The 17,894-nt window shown below is 42.2% G+C and overlaps 1 protein-coding gene across 4 annotated transcripts in view; it reads left to right on the forward strand.

Moving 5' to 3' along the window:
* Positions 1–5,080: 5,080 nt before the first annotated feature.
* ERICH1 (glutamate rich 1) overlaps positions 5,081–17,894 on the forward strand; it is an 80,466-nt gene continuing 67,652 nt past the window's right edge. For 2 of the 4 annotated variants that reach the window (XM_085898539.1, XM_085898522.1), the window contains exons 1-2: positions 5,081–5,378; positions 12,861–13,072. In XM_085898539.1, the coding sequence (XP_085754665.1) occupies positions 5,324–5,378; positions 12,861–13,072 (267 nt within the window). In that variant the 5' untranslated portion in view covers positions 5,081–5,323. Of the gene's footprint in view, positions 5,379–12,860; positions 13,074–17,894 lie in introns of all 4 variants that reach the window. The other 2 variants (XM_085898532.1, XM_085898549.1) reach the window with 2 other exon arrangements.

Below are 17,894 nucleotides of genomic sequence, written 5' to 3' on the forward strand. Positions count from 1 at the left end.
CCCAAACACCTGGGCCTTGGCCTTGCTCTTCACCAGGCTACACGCTCAAAAGAGCTTGTCAATCTTTTGCATGCAGCTGCACACACAGTTGGGTACGATACAGTGAGGCGCATTGACACAGCAATTGCCAATGATGTTATACAATTCTTCCGAGATAATGGAAATGTCATGATCCCAAGGAACTTTCTCAACATCCCAACTACCACAGGATATTTGAGATATTCTAATGACAACATTGACATAATTGAGGAGACGCTGACTGGGTCTGGCACTTTTCATGCAAGTCAGTGCGTGGCCCTCAGAGGCAAGGGAGAACAAGAGCCAGTGATGGACATTCAGATTAAACCTGGCCGCTCCAAAGTTCTCAGTGCCCCTCCTGAATGGATGAATGCAGGGACACCCAAAAAGCAACACTACATTCCTATTGACTCCATCAATATCCCAGATTCGCAGAGGGAGTCACTTCTGGCATTTCATGCAGTGACAGGTTCAGACAGCACAAGCCAGTTTGCTGGAATTGCGAAGCGCTCTGCATGGGCTGTCTTTCAAAACAACTCCCACCTGTTGAATAACCTAGGCAAAGAGGAAATTCCTGATGAGAGTGTGATTGCAGATGCTGAGTCATTAGTCTGCAGGCTTTATGACCCTCATGGCCAAGATAACTCAATTCAGCGAGTAAGATGTGATCTGTTTCTCAGTCTGACCAAAGCTATTGAGAATCTGCCTCCAACTCGCGATGCTCTGATTCTACACATCAAGCGAGCGCACTGCCAGACTTTTGTGTGGAGAAGAGCCTTGGAATCTGAACCACATCTACCTGCACCTGAGAACTGTGGGTGGGAACAGGTCGTCAAAAATGGCAACGAGACATTTCAGCCGCGACTCATGACTGCACAGCCTATTACTGCTTACTGTGTAGAACTGACGACATGCAAATGCCGTGGGTCATGCTCAACTCGACGGTGCAAATGTACACGGAATGGACTGCCTTGCACGAAAGCATGTGGATGCAAAGCCCTTTGTAGGAACCCGTTCAGTGTACAAGCCGATCAATAGCTCTGAAAATTGTACTTGAGTGTTCTCACAACACTTTTCTCTTCTGCAAAGCAACGTAATTTTGTGTTAGAAAGAATCTGACAGCTGTTGAAATAATCTTTGACTGACTGTAAACCCATCTCCATCAATAGTGCTAAACATTTTCTTTTTCACATTTGTTGCTCGTATGTGCATTTTCAATTTCGTCTTTAAGTTGTCAATTATGTGAAAAGTTGTGATCCAGTACAAAAATAAAGCACAAAATAGTGTTCCTCGTGTCAGATTACATAGTATTTCACAATCATGACAAATTTCTGGCTAGTACAATTTGCAGTAAGAAAAAGACTAAATCTGATGGCGGCCATTTTGATTACTGTCATGGCGGCCATAATATTCAGATGCATACTTGGCAACAAGTGGAACTAGACTTGGTCATGCCTAGACTCTTCAAAAACACCAGTTGCACCATTCTAACATGAAATCAGCAGCGAACCTATTTTCTAGGCTAGCTACAGATTTTGGCTTCTAGACTATTAGCCGTACGTGCAACCACCCCCCCCTCCCCAAACTTTCAAACAACCACACAGGCCGTTCCTTCGCTCTCGTAAACGACGACTGGATTGGGGAATTGTGTTTATCTATAAATGCGCATAAGAAATCGACTAAGTCGTGTGCACCTCGAGGAGTCCGGGCCATCCTGTCAGCCCATGTCGATAAATCATTTAACCACTTGAATCTTTTGAAATTATGTATAAACAAATTATTTTTATGTATGAATGTATGTCAACAGATAACTTCCCTCGAAATGTGATCTTTTTGGTTTAATTATAATTTATATAATTTATAAGTTTGATAGTATAAATACCTCTGCCACCAAAGGTAGACAGAGGTTGTGTGTTCACCCCTGTTTGTCTGTCTGTCTGTCTGCCTGTGAGCATAATCTCAAAAAGTTGTGGACGGATTCGGACGAAACTTTGTGGATGAGTTGGTCAGGTGCCAAGAACAAGCCAATTAAATTCTTGAATAAGAATGCTCCAGGCAGTTTAACCAACACTTGCAGGGGTTGAAATCGCTCTTTCTTTATTTAAAAAAACACTGCAACCTCGTCATAAAAACCATTCCTTTCTGATGCACACAATGAAGACCTGGGTGCAAGAAGTACTTGTCACATTTTTGAAAAAAACATGAGCTGGCACCAGTACAATAATGTATAATGGCCGGAGCATCATTTGATACCAAAAAATTCCGAAAATAAGTACTCAAGTCCTGTATATTGGTATATGGTCATTGTTGAATTCACTAAAATGTAGTGCAAGAAATACCCAAGTCCATAATGTTTGAGCAAGAAGTTCCTAAGTCCATGACTGTCCGATCAAAATGCTAGTATGTGTCATGTGACAAGCTATGAAAATGGCGACCATGGAGGCTGGACAGCATGGTGTAAATGAGGATAACCCTGATAACAGGCATGACAGGGGCAAAAAACGTAAAAGAAACTCTGCAGACTGGGCTAGAAAGTGAATGAAGGATGCCAAAGCATCAGGTATGTAGTTTCTATGCATTATACTTTGCTGGTACTGAAAAAGGCACTACATTCGTCATCAGCCTTTGAGCTCTAATAAAGGTGGCCATGGTATTTTTATACTCTTAAGAGTTGACTTTGTTATAATATTTCCGATCTGGTATGATTTTGATGCAAGCTTTCTGAGCAGGAGGACTTTGCTGAATGAGGGACTTGTGATGTGAAAGACGATTGGGACCAAAGTTAGGTTTTCTTTTATTTAGGATATTAATTTAGGACAAAAAAAAAGAAAAACATGGGTGAAGCTTAAATATGCATGAAGAAAAACATGGGCGGAGCTTAAATATGCATGAAGAAAAACATGGGCGGAGCTTAAATATTCATGAAGAAAAACATGGGCGGAGCTTAAATATGCATGAAGAAAAACATAGGCGGAGCTTAAATATGCATGAAGAAAAACATGGGCGGAGCTTAAATATGCATGAAGAAAAACATGGGCAGAGCTTAAATATTCATGAAGAAAAACATGGGCGGAGCTTAAATATTCATGAAGAAAAACAGGGGCGGAGCTTAAATATGCATGAAGAAAAACATGGGCAGAGCTTAAATATTCATGAAGAAAAACATGGGCAGAGCTTAAATATGCATGAAGAAAAACATGGGCGGAGCTTAAATATGCATGAAGAAAAACAGGGGCGGAGCTTAAATATTCATGAAGAAAAACATGGGCGGAGCTTAAATATGCATGAAGAAAAACATGGGCAGAGCTTAAATATGCATGAAGAAAAACATGGGCGGAGCTTAAATATTCATGAAGAAAAACATGGGCGGAGCTTTAATATGCATAAAGAAAAACATGGGCAGAGCTTAAATATTCATGAAGAAAAACAGGGGCGGAGCTTAAATATGCATGAAGAAAAACATGGGCAGAGCTTAAATATGCATGAAGAAAAACAGGGGCGCAGCTTAAATATTCATGAAGAAAAACATGGGCGGAGCTTAAATATGCATGAAGAAAAACATGGGCGGAGCTTAAATATTCATGAAGAAAAACATGGGCGGAGCTTAAATATGCATGAAGAAAAACATGGGCAGAGCTTAAATATGCATGAAGAAAAACATGGGCGGAGCTTAAATATTCATGAAGAAAAACAGGGGCGGAGCTTAAATATGCATGAAGAAAAACATGGGCGGAGCTTAAATATGCATGAAGAAAAACATGGGCGGAGCTTAAATATTCATGAAGAAAAACAGGGGCGGAGCTTAAATATGCATGAAGAAAAACATGGGCAGAGCTTAAATATTCATGAAGAAAAACATGGGCAGAGCTTAAATATGCATGAAGAAAAACATGGGCGGAGCTTAAATATGCATGAAGAAAAACATGGGCAGAGCTTAAATATTCATGAAGAAAAACAGGGGCGGAGCTTAAATATTCATGAAGAAAAACATGGGCGGAGCTTAAATATGCATGAAGAAAAACATGGGCAGAGCTTAAATATGCATGAAGAAAAACATGGGCGGAGCTTAAATATGCATGAAGAAAAACAGGGGCGGAGCTTAAATATTCATGAAGAAAAACAGGGGCGGAGCTTAAATATACATGAAGAAAAACATGGGCGGAGCTTAAATATGCATGAAGAAAAACATGGGCAGAGCTTAAATATGCATGAAGAAAAACATGGGCGGAGCTTAAATATGCATGAAGAAAAACATGGGCGGAGCTTAAATATGCATGAAGAAAAACATGGGCGGAGCTTAAATATTCATGAAGAAAAACAGGGGCGGAGCTTAAATATTCATGAAGAAAAACAGGGGCGGAGCTTAAATATTCATGAAGAAAAACATGGGCGGAGCTTAAATATGCATGAAGAAAAACATGGGCAGAGCTTAAATATGCATGAAGAAAAACATGGGCGGAGCTTAAATATGCATGAAGAAAAACAGGGGCGGAGCTTAAATATGCATGAAGAAAAACATGGGCGGAGCTTAAATATGCATGAAGAAAAACATGGGCGGAGCTTAAATATGCATGAAGAAAAACATGGGCGGAGCTTAAATATGCATGAAGAAAAACATGGGCAGAGCTTAAATATGCATGAAGAAAAACATGGGCGGAGCTTAAATATGCATGAAGAAAAACATGGGCGGAGCTTAAATATGCATGAAGAAAAACATGGGCGGAGCTTAAATATTCATGAAGAAAAACAGGGGCGGAGCTTAAATATACGTTTTACATTCAAACGTTGTTGCAGCACAAACATAACAGATATATTAAGTAAACCACAGTATAAACCAGAACCGCCACTCGGTGGAGTGCGTACCTCCGCCAAGCTGATGACGTAACGTTACGCAGACGGTTCAGCAAAGTGAATGAATGGATCAATGGAATCCGGCGCCATTGTGAAATTTCATTGCACAACGATCGATGATCAAGGCAAAACCATTTTCGCGGCAACGTATTTGTTGTTGTTGTTGTTGTTGTTGTTGTTGTTGTTGTTGTTGTTGTTGTTGTTGTTGGTTTTACGACGCCATACATCCTGTAATGACACGTGATGTGATGCGGAAGTACTTTTGGTTGTTATCGATTTATTTACCTTCCGTTATCCGAGGGGATGAAGAACTTCTTTCGTAAATCAAGACAAATTCCATCTCCGAGGGCGGAGGAAGCGAACACCTTGCTGTTGATGATTTGAATGAAGGAGGGATTGAGAAAACGAACGTTGGCGCCGCTTTCGAAACGGAGGAGTTAATAAAGAGAAAGGAATGTCGCAGAGAAAAGGAAAGAGACTGTTTAGATCGCGGGATGAACGTTGGAGAGGTGAGGAAAACGGGCGAGGACGGTAAAACTCACCTCGTTTAAAGAGCAACGGGTCAGAACATTCACCAAGTTCTGTGTTTTCGGAATTTCATTTCAAACATTTACATGTGTGAAACGGGGATAAATTAACACGTCACATCATTTTCACCTCCTCGTACAACAATCATCATTACACCGCCTCTTACAAAGATAATCATTACACCGCCTCTTACAAAGATCATCATTACACCTCCTCGTACAATGATCATCATTACACCTCCTCGTACAATGATCATCATCACACCGCCTCTTACAACAATCATCATTACACCGCCTCTTACAAAGATCATCATTACACCGCCTCTTACAACAATCATCATTACACCGCCTCTTACAACAATCATCATTACACCGCCTCTTACAACAATCATCATTACACCGCCTCGTACAATGATCATCATTACACCGCCTCTTACAAAGATAATCATTACACCGCCTCTTACAACAATCATCATTACACCGCCTCTTACAACAATCATCATTACACCGCCTCTTACAACAATCATCATTACACCGCCTCTTACAACAATCATCATTACACCGCCTCGTACAATGATCATCATTACACCGCCTCTTACAAAGATAATCATTACACCGCCTCTTACAACAATCATCATTACACCGCCTCTTACAAAGATCATCATTACACCTCCTCGTACAATGATCATCATTACACCGCCTCTTACAACAATCATCATTACACCGCCTCTTACAAAGATCATCATCACACCGCCTCTTACAACAATCATCATTACACCGCCTCTTACAACAATCATCATTACACCACCTCTTACAACAATCATCATTACACCGCCTCTTACAAAGATCATGATCACACCGCCTCGTACAATCATCATTACACCTCCTCGTACAATGATCATCATTACACCGCCTCTTACAAAGATCATCATTACACCGCCTCGTACAATCATCATTACACCTCCTCGTACAATGATCATCATTACACCGCCTCTTACAAAGATCATCATTACACCGCCTCGTACAATCATCATTACACCTCCTCGTACAATGATCATTACACCACCTCTTACAACAATCATCATTACACCGCCTCGTACAAAGATCATCATCACACCGCCTCTTACAACAATCATCATTACACCGCCTCGTACAATGATCATCATCACACCGCCTCGTACAATCATCATTACACCTCCTCGTACAATGATCATCATTACACCGCCTCTTACAAAGATAATCATTACACCGCCTCTTACAAAGATCATCATTACACCTCCTCGTACAATGATCATCATTACACCGCCTCTTACAACAATCATCATTACACCGCCTCTTACAAAGATCATCATCACACCGCCTCTTACAAAGATCATCATTACACCGCCTCGTACAATCATCATTACACCTCCTCGTACAATGATCATTACACCACCTCTTACAACAATCATCATTACACCGCCTCGTACAAAGATCATCATCACACCGCCTCTTACAACAATCATCATTACACCGCCTCGTACAATGATCATCATCACACCGCCTCGTACAATCATCATTACACCTCCTCGTACAATGATCATCATTACACCGCCTCTTACAAAGATCATCATTACACCTCCTCGTACAATGATCATCATTACACCGCCTCTTACAACAATCATCATTACACCGCCTCTTACAAAGATCATCATCACACCGCCTCTTACAAAGATCATCATTACACCGCCTCTTACAACAATCATCATTACACCGCCTCTTACAACAATCATCATTACACCGCCTCTTACAACAATCATCATTACACCGCCTCTTACAACAATCATCATTACACCGCCTCTTACAACAATCATCATTACACCGCCTCTTACAAAGATCATCATCACACCGCCTCTTACAAAGATCATCATTACACCGCCTCGTACAATCATCATTACACCTCCTCGTACAATGATCATCATTACACCACCTCTTACAACAATCATCATTACACCGCCTCGTACAAAGATCATCATCACACCGCCTCTTACAACAATCATCATTACACCGCCTCGTACAATGATCATCATCACACCGCCTCGTACAATCATCATTACACCTCCTCGTACAATGATCATCATTACACCGCCTCTTACAAAGATAATCATTACACCGCCTCTTACAAAGATCATCATTACACCTCCTCGTACAATGATCATCATTACACCGCCTCGTACAATGATCATCATCACACCGCCTCGTACAATCATCATTACACCTCCTCGTACAATGATCATCATTACACCGCCTCTTACAAAGATAATCATTACACCGCCTCGTACAAAGATCATCATCACACCGCCTCTTACAACAATCATCATTACACCGCCTCGTACAATGATCATCATCACACCGCCTCGTACAATCATCATTACACCTCCTCGTACAATGATCATCATTACACCGCCTCTTACAAAGATAATCCTAACACCGCCTCTTACAAAGATCATCATTACACCTCCTCGTACAATGATCATCATTACACCGCCTCTTACAACAATCATCATTACACCGCCTCTTACAAAGATCATCATTACACCGCCTCGTACAATCATCATTACACCTCCTCGTACAATGATCATCATTACACCACCTCTTACAACAATCATCATTACACCGCCTCTTACAAAGATCATGATCACACCGCCTCGTACAATCATCATTACACCTCCTCGTACAATGATCATCATTACACCGCCTCTTACAAAGATCATCATTACACCGCCTCGTACAATCATCATTACACCTCCTCGTACAATGATCATCATTACACCGCCTCTTACAAAGATCATCATTACACCGCCTCGTACAATCATCATTACACCTCCTCGTACAATGATCATTACACCACCTCTTACAACAATCATCATTACACCGCCTCGTACAAAGATCATCATCACACCGCCTCTTACAACAATCATCATTACACCGCCTCGTACAATGATCATCATCACACCGCCTCGTACAATCATCATTACACCTCCTCGTACAATGATCATCATTACACCGCCTCTTACAAAGATAATCATTACACCGCCTCTTTCAAAGATCATCATTACACCTCCTCGTACAATGATCATCATTACACCGCCTCTTACAACAATCATCATTACACCGCCTCTTACAAAGATCATCATCACACCGCCTCTTACAAAGATCATCATTACACCGCCTCGTACAATCATCATTACACCTCCTCGTACAATGATCATTACACCACCTCTTACAACAATCATCATTACACCGCCTCGTACAAAGATCATCATCACACCGCCTCTTACAACAATCATCATTACACCGCCTCGTACAATGATCATCATCACACCGCCTCGTACAATCATCATTACACCTCCTCGTACAATGATCATCATTACACCGCCTCTTACAAAGATAATCATTACACCGCCTCTTACAAAGATCATCATTACACCTCCTCGTACAATGATCATCATTACACCGCCTCTTACAACAATCATCATTACACCGCCTCTTACAAAGATCATCATCACACCGCCTCTTACAAAGATCATCATTACACCGCCTCGTACAATCATCATTACACCTCCTCGTACAATGATCATCATTACACCGCCTCTTACAAAGATCATCATTACACCGCCTCGTACAATCATCATTACACCTCCTCGTACAATGATCATTACACCACCTCTTACAACAATCATCATTACACCGCCTCGTACAAAGATCATCATCACACCGCCTCTTACAACAATCATCATTACACCGCCTCGTACAATGATCATCATCACACCGCCTCGTACAATCATCATTACACCTCCTCGTACAATGATCATCATTACACCGCCTCTTACAAAGATAATCATTACACCGCCTCTTACAAAGATCATCATTACACCTCCTCGTACAATGATCATCATTACACCGCCTCTTACAACAATCATCATTACACCGCCTCTTACAAAGATCATCATCACACCGCCTCTTACAACAATCATCATTACACCGCCTCTTACAACAATCATCATTACACCGCCTCTTACAACAATCATCATTACACCGCCTCTTACAAAGATCATCATCACACCGCCTCGTACAATCATCATTACACCTCCTCGTACAATGATCATCATTACACCGCCTCTTACAAAGATCATCATTACACCGCCTCGTACAATCATCATTACACCTCCTCGTACAATGATCATTACACCACCTCTTACAACAATCATCATTACACCGCCTCGTACAAAGATCATCATCACACCGCCTCTTACAACAATCATCATTACACCGCCTCGTACAATGATCATCATCACACCGCCTCGTACAATCATCATTACACCTCCTCGTACAATGATCATCATTACACCGCCTCTTACAAAGATAATCATTACACCGCCTCTTACAAAGATCATCATTACACCTCCTCGTACAATGATCATCATTACACCGCCTCTTACAACAATCATCATTACACCGCCTCTTACAAAGATCATCATCACACCGCCTCTTACAACAATCATCATTACACCGCCTCTTACAACAATCATCATTACACCGCCTCTTACAACAATCATCATTACACCGCCTCTTACAAAGATCATCATCACACCGCCTCGTACAATCATCATTACACCTCCTCGTACAATGATCATCATTACACCGCCTCTTACAAAGATCATCATTACACCGCCTCGTACAATGATCATTACACCGCCTCTTACAATGATCATCATTACACCGCCTCGTACAATGATCATTACACCGCCTCTTACAAAGATCATCATTACACCGCCTCGTACAATGATCATTACACCGCCTCTTACAATGATCATCATTACACCGCCTCTTACAACAATCATCATTACACCGCCTCGTACAACAATCATCATTACACCTCCTCGTACAATGATCATCATTACACCGCCTCGTACAATCATCATTACACCTCCTCGTACAATGATCATCATTACACCGCCTCTTACAAAGATCATCATTACACCGCCTCGTACAATCATCATTACACCTCCTCGTACAATGATCATCATTACACCGCCTCTTACAAAGATCATCATTACACCGCCTCGTACAATCATCATTACACCTCCTCGTACAATGATCATCATTACACCGCCTCTTACAAAGATCATCATTACACCGCCTCTTCCAAAGATCATCATTACACCGCCTCGTACAATGATCATTACACCGCCTCTTACAAAGATCATCATTACACCGCCTCGTACAATGATCATTACACCGCCTCTTACAATGATCATCATTACACCGCCTCGTACAATGATCATTACACCGCCTCTTACAAAGATCATCATTACACCGCCTATTACAAAGATCATCATTACACCGCCTCGTACAATGATCATTACACCGCCTCTTACAATGATCATCATTACACCGCCTCTTACAACAATCATCATTACACCGCCTCTTACAACAATCATCATTACATCTCCTCGTACAATGATCATCATTACACCGCCTCTTACAAAGATCATCATTACACCGCCTCGTACAAAGATCATCATTACACCGCCTCGTACAAAGAGCATCATTACACCGCCTCGTACAACAGTCATCATTGCACCTCCTCTTACAAAGATCATTGCACTGCCTCGTACAAAGAGCATCATTACACCTCCTCTTACAAAGATCATCACACCTCCTCTTACAAAGATCATCATTGCACCGCCTCGTACAACGATCATCATTGCACCGCCTCGTACAACAATCATCATTACACCACCTCGTACAAAGATCATCATTGCAAACCACATTTCAACTTTGGCCTCCAAAGCCAGTCACCGACTGGGCATCCTCCATCATGCAAAGTCCTTTCTTGGCCATCCTGAACCCTTTTCCACCTGCAAGGCCTTCATCTCCTCAGTCCCAATCTTCCTTCCAGGTCTTCAAGTCAGCTGTTCCCCATAATATCCGATCAACCCCCATGCAATACCACAAACCTTTCTACCCCCATTAACTCCCCCCCCCATCCCCACTCCTAAACCCAACTCCTTCCAAGTTCCCCTTTAACTCCCCCCATCCCCACTCCTAAACCCAACTCCTTCCAAGTTCCCCTTTAACTCCCCCCCCCCATCCCCACTTCTAAACCCAACTCCTTCCAAGTTCCCCATTAATTCCCCCCATCCCCACTCCTTAACCCAACTCCTTCCAAGTTCCCCATTAACTCCCCCCCCCATCCCCACTCCTAAACCCAACTCCTTCCAAGTTCCAGTTTTTCCTCCTAACACCCACTGTTTGTCCAAGTCTTCCTCTATTTTGTCCTTCAACCCCACTGTTGCTTTCCCCCACCCCCTCTCTCTTCTGCTCCATTTGTTCTGTTGCATCCTGATCCATTGTGATCCTGCCCTGCTTCCTTGCTTGACATTCAGCATTTAAAAGGATAGAGCACAGACAAACAATGCTGGGAAGGCAATGGCAAACCACCCAGTTTATCCCAAGCCAAAAATGGCTTTATGGCACCAGGAGACAAGTGCAAGCATTTCTTGTCAGTAATATTCTTTCTCTTGTTATTGGAGCCACTTCACTTCACGCACCACACCATCATCGCTCTCAAATATTGGCTCATGTGAGGCATCCTTTAGTGCTCCGAAAAGGCGCTAATTCTGGGCTGTATGGTCGCAGTGTAGACCACTCCAGTTTGGTGATGGCCTCTCTGGTCCACCAGCTGATGTGGGGATGTGCATTATCATGTTGCAGCAACACGTCTTTCTTGTCGATGTCAGGTCGGACTCGGTGCAAACGCATATTCAGTTTCTGCAAAGTCTCGATGTAGGCCTCTGAATGTATCGTCTGCCATGTTTGCATGATGTCCATCAGGATAACTTCTTTCACCTCAAACGGTTGACTATTCTGCTCCCATTGACTGTACCAATTTCCAAATCCTGAGATGGTTGTCCATCGGTGATGCATCAATCCTGCTTAATCATGGCATCAAAGCGTTGAACCATGTCTTGTATCACGGCTGTGACTGGTCAGAAAGGTCGACTTTTCCTTCCTCCGATGTCTTTAACTGATTCACCCAGCAGTCGACGGTAATTCTATCCATTGTGTCGTCACCATCGATGGTATTGAGCCATTTGTAAATAATTTGATGACTGCCCTTTGCTTATAACACGTTTCACTGGAAGACGCCATTATAGATACCCCTCCTGCGATACCTGTAAGAAACTCACACTGAGATGTAGGAGGGTTGATTCTTCATGCACACAAAGTATCACCACCTGCCCTTGTCTCCTTTCCTGGAAGAAAAACATGAGGGGGGGGGGGGAGGGCATTACTTTTGGAACAACCCTCATATATGATATTAACATTCAAGAATAAACATAATGATGGCATTAATGAAGTGGCATGTGCCTTGTGTGAGACATTTCCATGTGACTTGACTCCTTGTCCCTTGGTAAGTCTTTGTGCAGAAAGCGCTGAGCCGACTGGGTCGAGATCGATGTCAGGTCACTGCCAACACCGCCATGAGTGGAGTACCACAGTTGGGCAAGCACGCACAGGGAGCGAAGGACAATGTGGTTCAGCAGAGGATGGACCAGCTGACGGTGCCACCAATGGAAAGGCAGGAGGAAAGTCCTCTTCAATCGCCTGTAAAAGGGGCTCAAAACCAAGGTGTGCATGTCTTGTTTGTACCTCCAGTTTAAGCAGATGCTGGTTCAGAATGGCAGCTTTTGTCTGCAATAATGCATCCCCTTTGTCCACCGACGCAGACACTAGTCCAAAGGAAATCTAGCATTCCTCCATCCTGTTTGTCACTTGTCTTCATTGAACCTTCCTGCAAGCAGCCTGTATGAAAATCTATAGCTTTGGCAATTATGATAGTAATAATAATAATAATAATAATAATAATAATAATAACAACTCAACAAAGTCAATGGAACACCATCGAAAATCTCCACGCTTCCCACCTAAAGGAAAGTTGAAAGACTGCAAAAAGTTCCACCAGGAATGACCCAATATCAAATTGAGTTTAAATTTTTTTTTCCTCATTTTGACCCCTGTGATCCCAAGTCCCCATGCCCGGGGCATGAAGTGGAGGGCAAATCCAGAAAATCGTGACATATTTCATGCGTCTCCCAATGTTGATTGCATATACAAACTTTCATTTTAAAATGTGCCTGTCATTTAATTTTTCAGGATTTGACCTTTTGACCTCACCCCAGAGGGCATGGCCAAAATGATACTGCTCTTGCACATTCTTGTCATGCGGTGATCATAACTACCAAGTCTGGTGACTTTCTGCCCAACCGATTAGGAGTTTATACCATGACGGACAGACAGAGCCGATTGCAATCCCCCTCCCCCTCCCCGTTTGTTTTTTCGAAGAGTGTGGAGATAATTATAATTCATGACAAGTCTGAAGACGACGATGGTTCACGAGCGGTATTTGACGATGTAGATCGTTTCAGAAGTCAAGGATGAGACAATGTGATAATGTTTGACCAAGTTATAAAAATGATCAACATGATGTGGTACGAGTGACAGGTTATTAGCTGCAAAATGTCGAAAACCCGGTTTTGTTCAACAACTTTAAAAATTTGACCTTTGCATAACCTTTAAAGGTCCCAAAACAATGTTGTGGAAATTTTTATAAGGAAACAGGATACGTGCTATAGCTTATTGGAGTTAGTTCGTCGAAGAAGGTCCAAAACCCGGATCGATTCCCACAACTTTGAAAATTTGACCTTTGTCAACTTTAAAGGTCAAAGGTCAAAGATTATGACCTTTGGTGCAAAACTTCCTCTGGAACATTCCAGGAACAATATAACGTCATATCGGCTATATGGCATTTCGCACTCCTCAGATTATTATCCATACTTTGATGAAATCAGCGTAAAAACAAACTTGAAGGGGGCGCCACGGGCAAGGTGTTCGAGATAGAGCAAAATGGTTTCAAGACTTTAGGTGGGGAATGACCAAGATATGCATAAAAAATATTGTCATCCGAGCTCTCAAAGTTTGGGCGGTCGTATGATTTTCATGTCAAAATTCACAATTTTTTAAGTTTGTGACCTTGTGACCTTTACCTTGGGACGAAAATGAAATATCGAGCTCCGTGGGGCTATGCAGGTGCCATTGGGCGAACCAAATACCGAAACCCCTGTCAGATTCGACAAACCCCCTCGGAGAAGATGCAAATTGAAATCGGCTACCCCCTAAAAACATGTTTTTTGGGCGTGGCTCCGCCCATAATGGGCGCACCATGCCAATTCTCAGGAAAACACAACTAGATCATGATATAAACCTCCCACCAAATTTTATCAGGATCGGATCAAAACCCACGGTGCTATGCTCGGGACAGACAGATAGACAGATAGACAGACAGACAGACAGACAGACAGACAGACAGACAGACAGACACACACCAATAACTAATATAGTGGTCACTTATTTTTTCGTGAAAATTTTTTTCGTGAACCAATGATAAGAGCAGCAGGGTATATGTATGTATGTATATGTATGTATGTATGTATGTATGTAAGGCACATTTACACGATAAAGGTAAAGTGCAGGGGAATGGTGAGGTGTGCTGGAGTGCTGGCACGTGTACAGAGACGTCAGTTAAGGAGGAAACAAACCATGATGAAAGGGAGATGTGTGAAGTGACGAGGGTGTTGTATGTAAAAAAAAAATATATATATATATATATATATATATAACATGAATGAAGAGGTGCAGTAGAAACATCAGAAAAAGGAGAATGATACAGTGTTGCTTTGGGACATTTTGAGCTGCATTGCATACTGATAGACAGGCTGGGTGTACATGCTTGTACCTGGATACATATGCGTTTCACGTCGACCGATCTCGTTTTGCATTTACACCTCTTTTGATTTGTTTTGTACTTGATGCGATTTGAAAATCCATTCGGATTTGTACTGGGCACCTCATCTGGATTGCTTATGAATGCATGGTACTGCACCAAAGGCCTTCCATCTTTTAAATGGCGTTGCTCAACCAACCAATCCCACCATTTCGCTAATGTTAAGCCAGGCAAAGATTTGATTGGTTGTGTTGTTTTATCTTCGTTGCTTTACCTCGCTCTTTCTGGGTTTGATTCCCCTGGGAGATCAGGGCATAGTCTTTCATGGTTTGGGTTTTGTATACCAAGTTGAGGCTCATAGAGGAGCCAGAACATAGGACATTAACAGATCAGGAACAGGACAGAGCAGAACAAAAGGAAAAGTGGAAAGAGAGGAGGGGAAAACATACCAACAGCAGGAAAAAGGGACACAATAGAGGGAGATTTAGAGAAATGAGGCCAAGGTGAAGACTGATAGTGAAGTCAAAAAACACGGGGTGGACATGATGGATACAGAGGCAAACTCTTGGGAAGGAAAAACTGGAGGTGCCAAAAAAGAAGAGGAACAAATTAATGGAAGTGAGCATTGATTCTAGATTTTGGGAGTTTCACCAGAAGGGGTTGCTGGTAGACCATGTGTGACCCCCAGAAACCTGGGGGAGGGGAGGGACAGAACACAGAAAAAGCAGGAGGTGCAATCTGACCAGAAAGGAGGTGATGGAATATATATATATATATATATATATATATATATATATATATATATATATATATATATATATATATATATATATATATATATATATATATATAGAGAAACCACTGACCATCTGCGATTGGAAGGTGATAGGCCTATAGACTCAGCTTCATCATGGATGATTCCAATGATCTAGAAAGCCTTGGTTTCCACGGCATCAAGCTGATGAAGGTGCGAGACAGGTGAGCCAGCTCAGATGGGGAGAGCAGTACTCAATTAAGCTGCGGATGAAGGCCTGAGAAAAAGATAAGAGTTTCGGTGTGTCAAGGAAAGACTTTGGACAACGCAGAATGCCCCCATTCCGCAGCTGGCTTTGAAGGCTAACTTTGACGTCTGGTTTGCCCAAGAAATAGCGTAGCTGATAGTGAGGTCCAAAAGTTTGAATGACTGAACATCAAGATTATTAAGAAAGTAGATGGGAAGACTGAGAGACAGAGAGGCAGAGATACAGACAGAGAGAGAGATAGATAGATATATATATATATATATATATATATATATATATATATATATATATATATATATATATATATATATATATATATATATATATATATATATATATAGTATTTCTCACGAATGAAAGGCATATTCAAAGTTTTTGACCAGCTTGTGATTTTATCAAGGTATGAGACAGAAGAGGCTGCAGCCTGCCCATCTGAAAGATGAGGGATGTCACGGCAAAGGGTGGGGTCATTTGCAAATATATAAAGAGGATTTTCCAGAGAGTCGGAGAGATCATTGATGAAGAATAGGAATAGGCCTGGGCCCAGAGCACTGCCTGGGCCACTCCAGCCTTGAGGAGGAGAGGACATGAAAGTATTCCTTTGAGAGCCACACATTGACGATGAGAGGAGAGTAAGGTAGTAAGCCATGGGTGGAGTTGGCCTTGGTTGCCATAGCCAGAGAGTTTGGAGAGAAAGGTGCGATGCCAGACTGTGTCAAAAGCACAAGATATGTCTATAGAGATGGTCCTGATCTCATGTCTGACATTGAGGGCCTCCATCCTCCATTGAACGTGCTGTTTTAATGAACCCCATTTGGTTCAATCCTGTACTAATGCCGGCAGCTGGCAGACGGCAGATGACAGACTCTTCACTTCCCCTCAAGTCCCCCTCCCACATGCAAGTCAAACCTCCCCTCCCTTTCTCTTCCCTTCAAGTCCCACCACCAAACACAAATTCAGTACCCACCTTTCTCCTTACCCAATTCCCCTCCTCGCTCCTTCACACACGTGTCTGTGTCTGTGCATGTCTCTGTCTCTGTCTCACAGCATTCCCATTCCCGTCAGTGAAACGATGGGTGGTACTCGCAAGTGGACAATAAATGATGACGTTATTGTGTAAGTTCTGTTGATTCATTCATTTTAGAAAAGTTATTATGCTTCAAATTTGATGAATCATTTCCCTTGAAGACCACGACATTTCCTGCCAGTCGTGAGTTGGGTAGTGGTAGAAAAATTATTGTTTTTTTATATGAAAGCTGTATGATACACACTGCTACCATGCATTTTTTATTCCTCAGATGATGGGCTTCCAAAAAAGGACTGATAGAATTTGCCCCAAGTTTAGTTCCGACATTCAAAAATTCATGGCCGGGCTCGGACACAATATAGATATCAGGTGAATCGGATGCAAATTGACGATTTATGGGACCTTGATATTTGACCTTTTTGACCTCGAACAATAGGTTTTGAGCTTGTGACTGTCTCTAACAGGTGGTTAAGTTTCGTGAAGATCGGAGTGAAAAGAGTGACCTATAGGCGATTGACATACACACGTACACACGTACACACGTACAGACAGACAGAATCCCAGACCAGACCAACCAATGTACATGCAAATCTTCAATTTTGCAAGTAACAAGCAGGGAT

The sequence above is a fragment of the Eptatretus burgeri genome, chromosome 1 (assembly GCF_056783735.1).
Source record: "Eptatretus burgeri isolate ZD-2024b chromosome 1, Ebu_testis_v1, whole genome shotgun sequence".
Taxonomy (NCBI): Eukaryota; Metazoa; Chordata; class Myxini; order Myxiniformes; family Myxinidae; genus Eptatretus; species Eptatretus burgeri.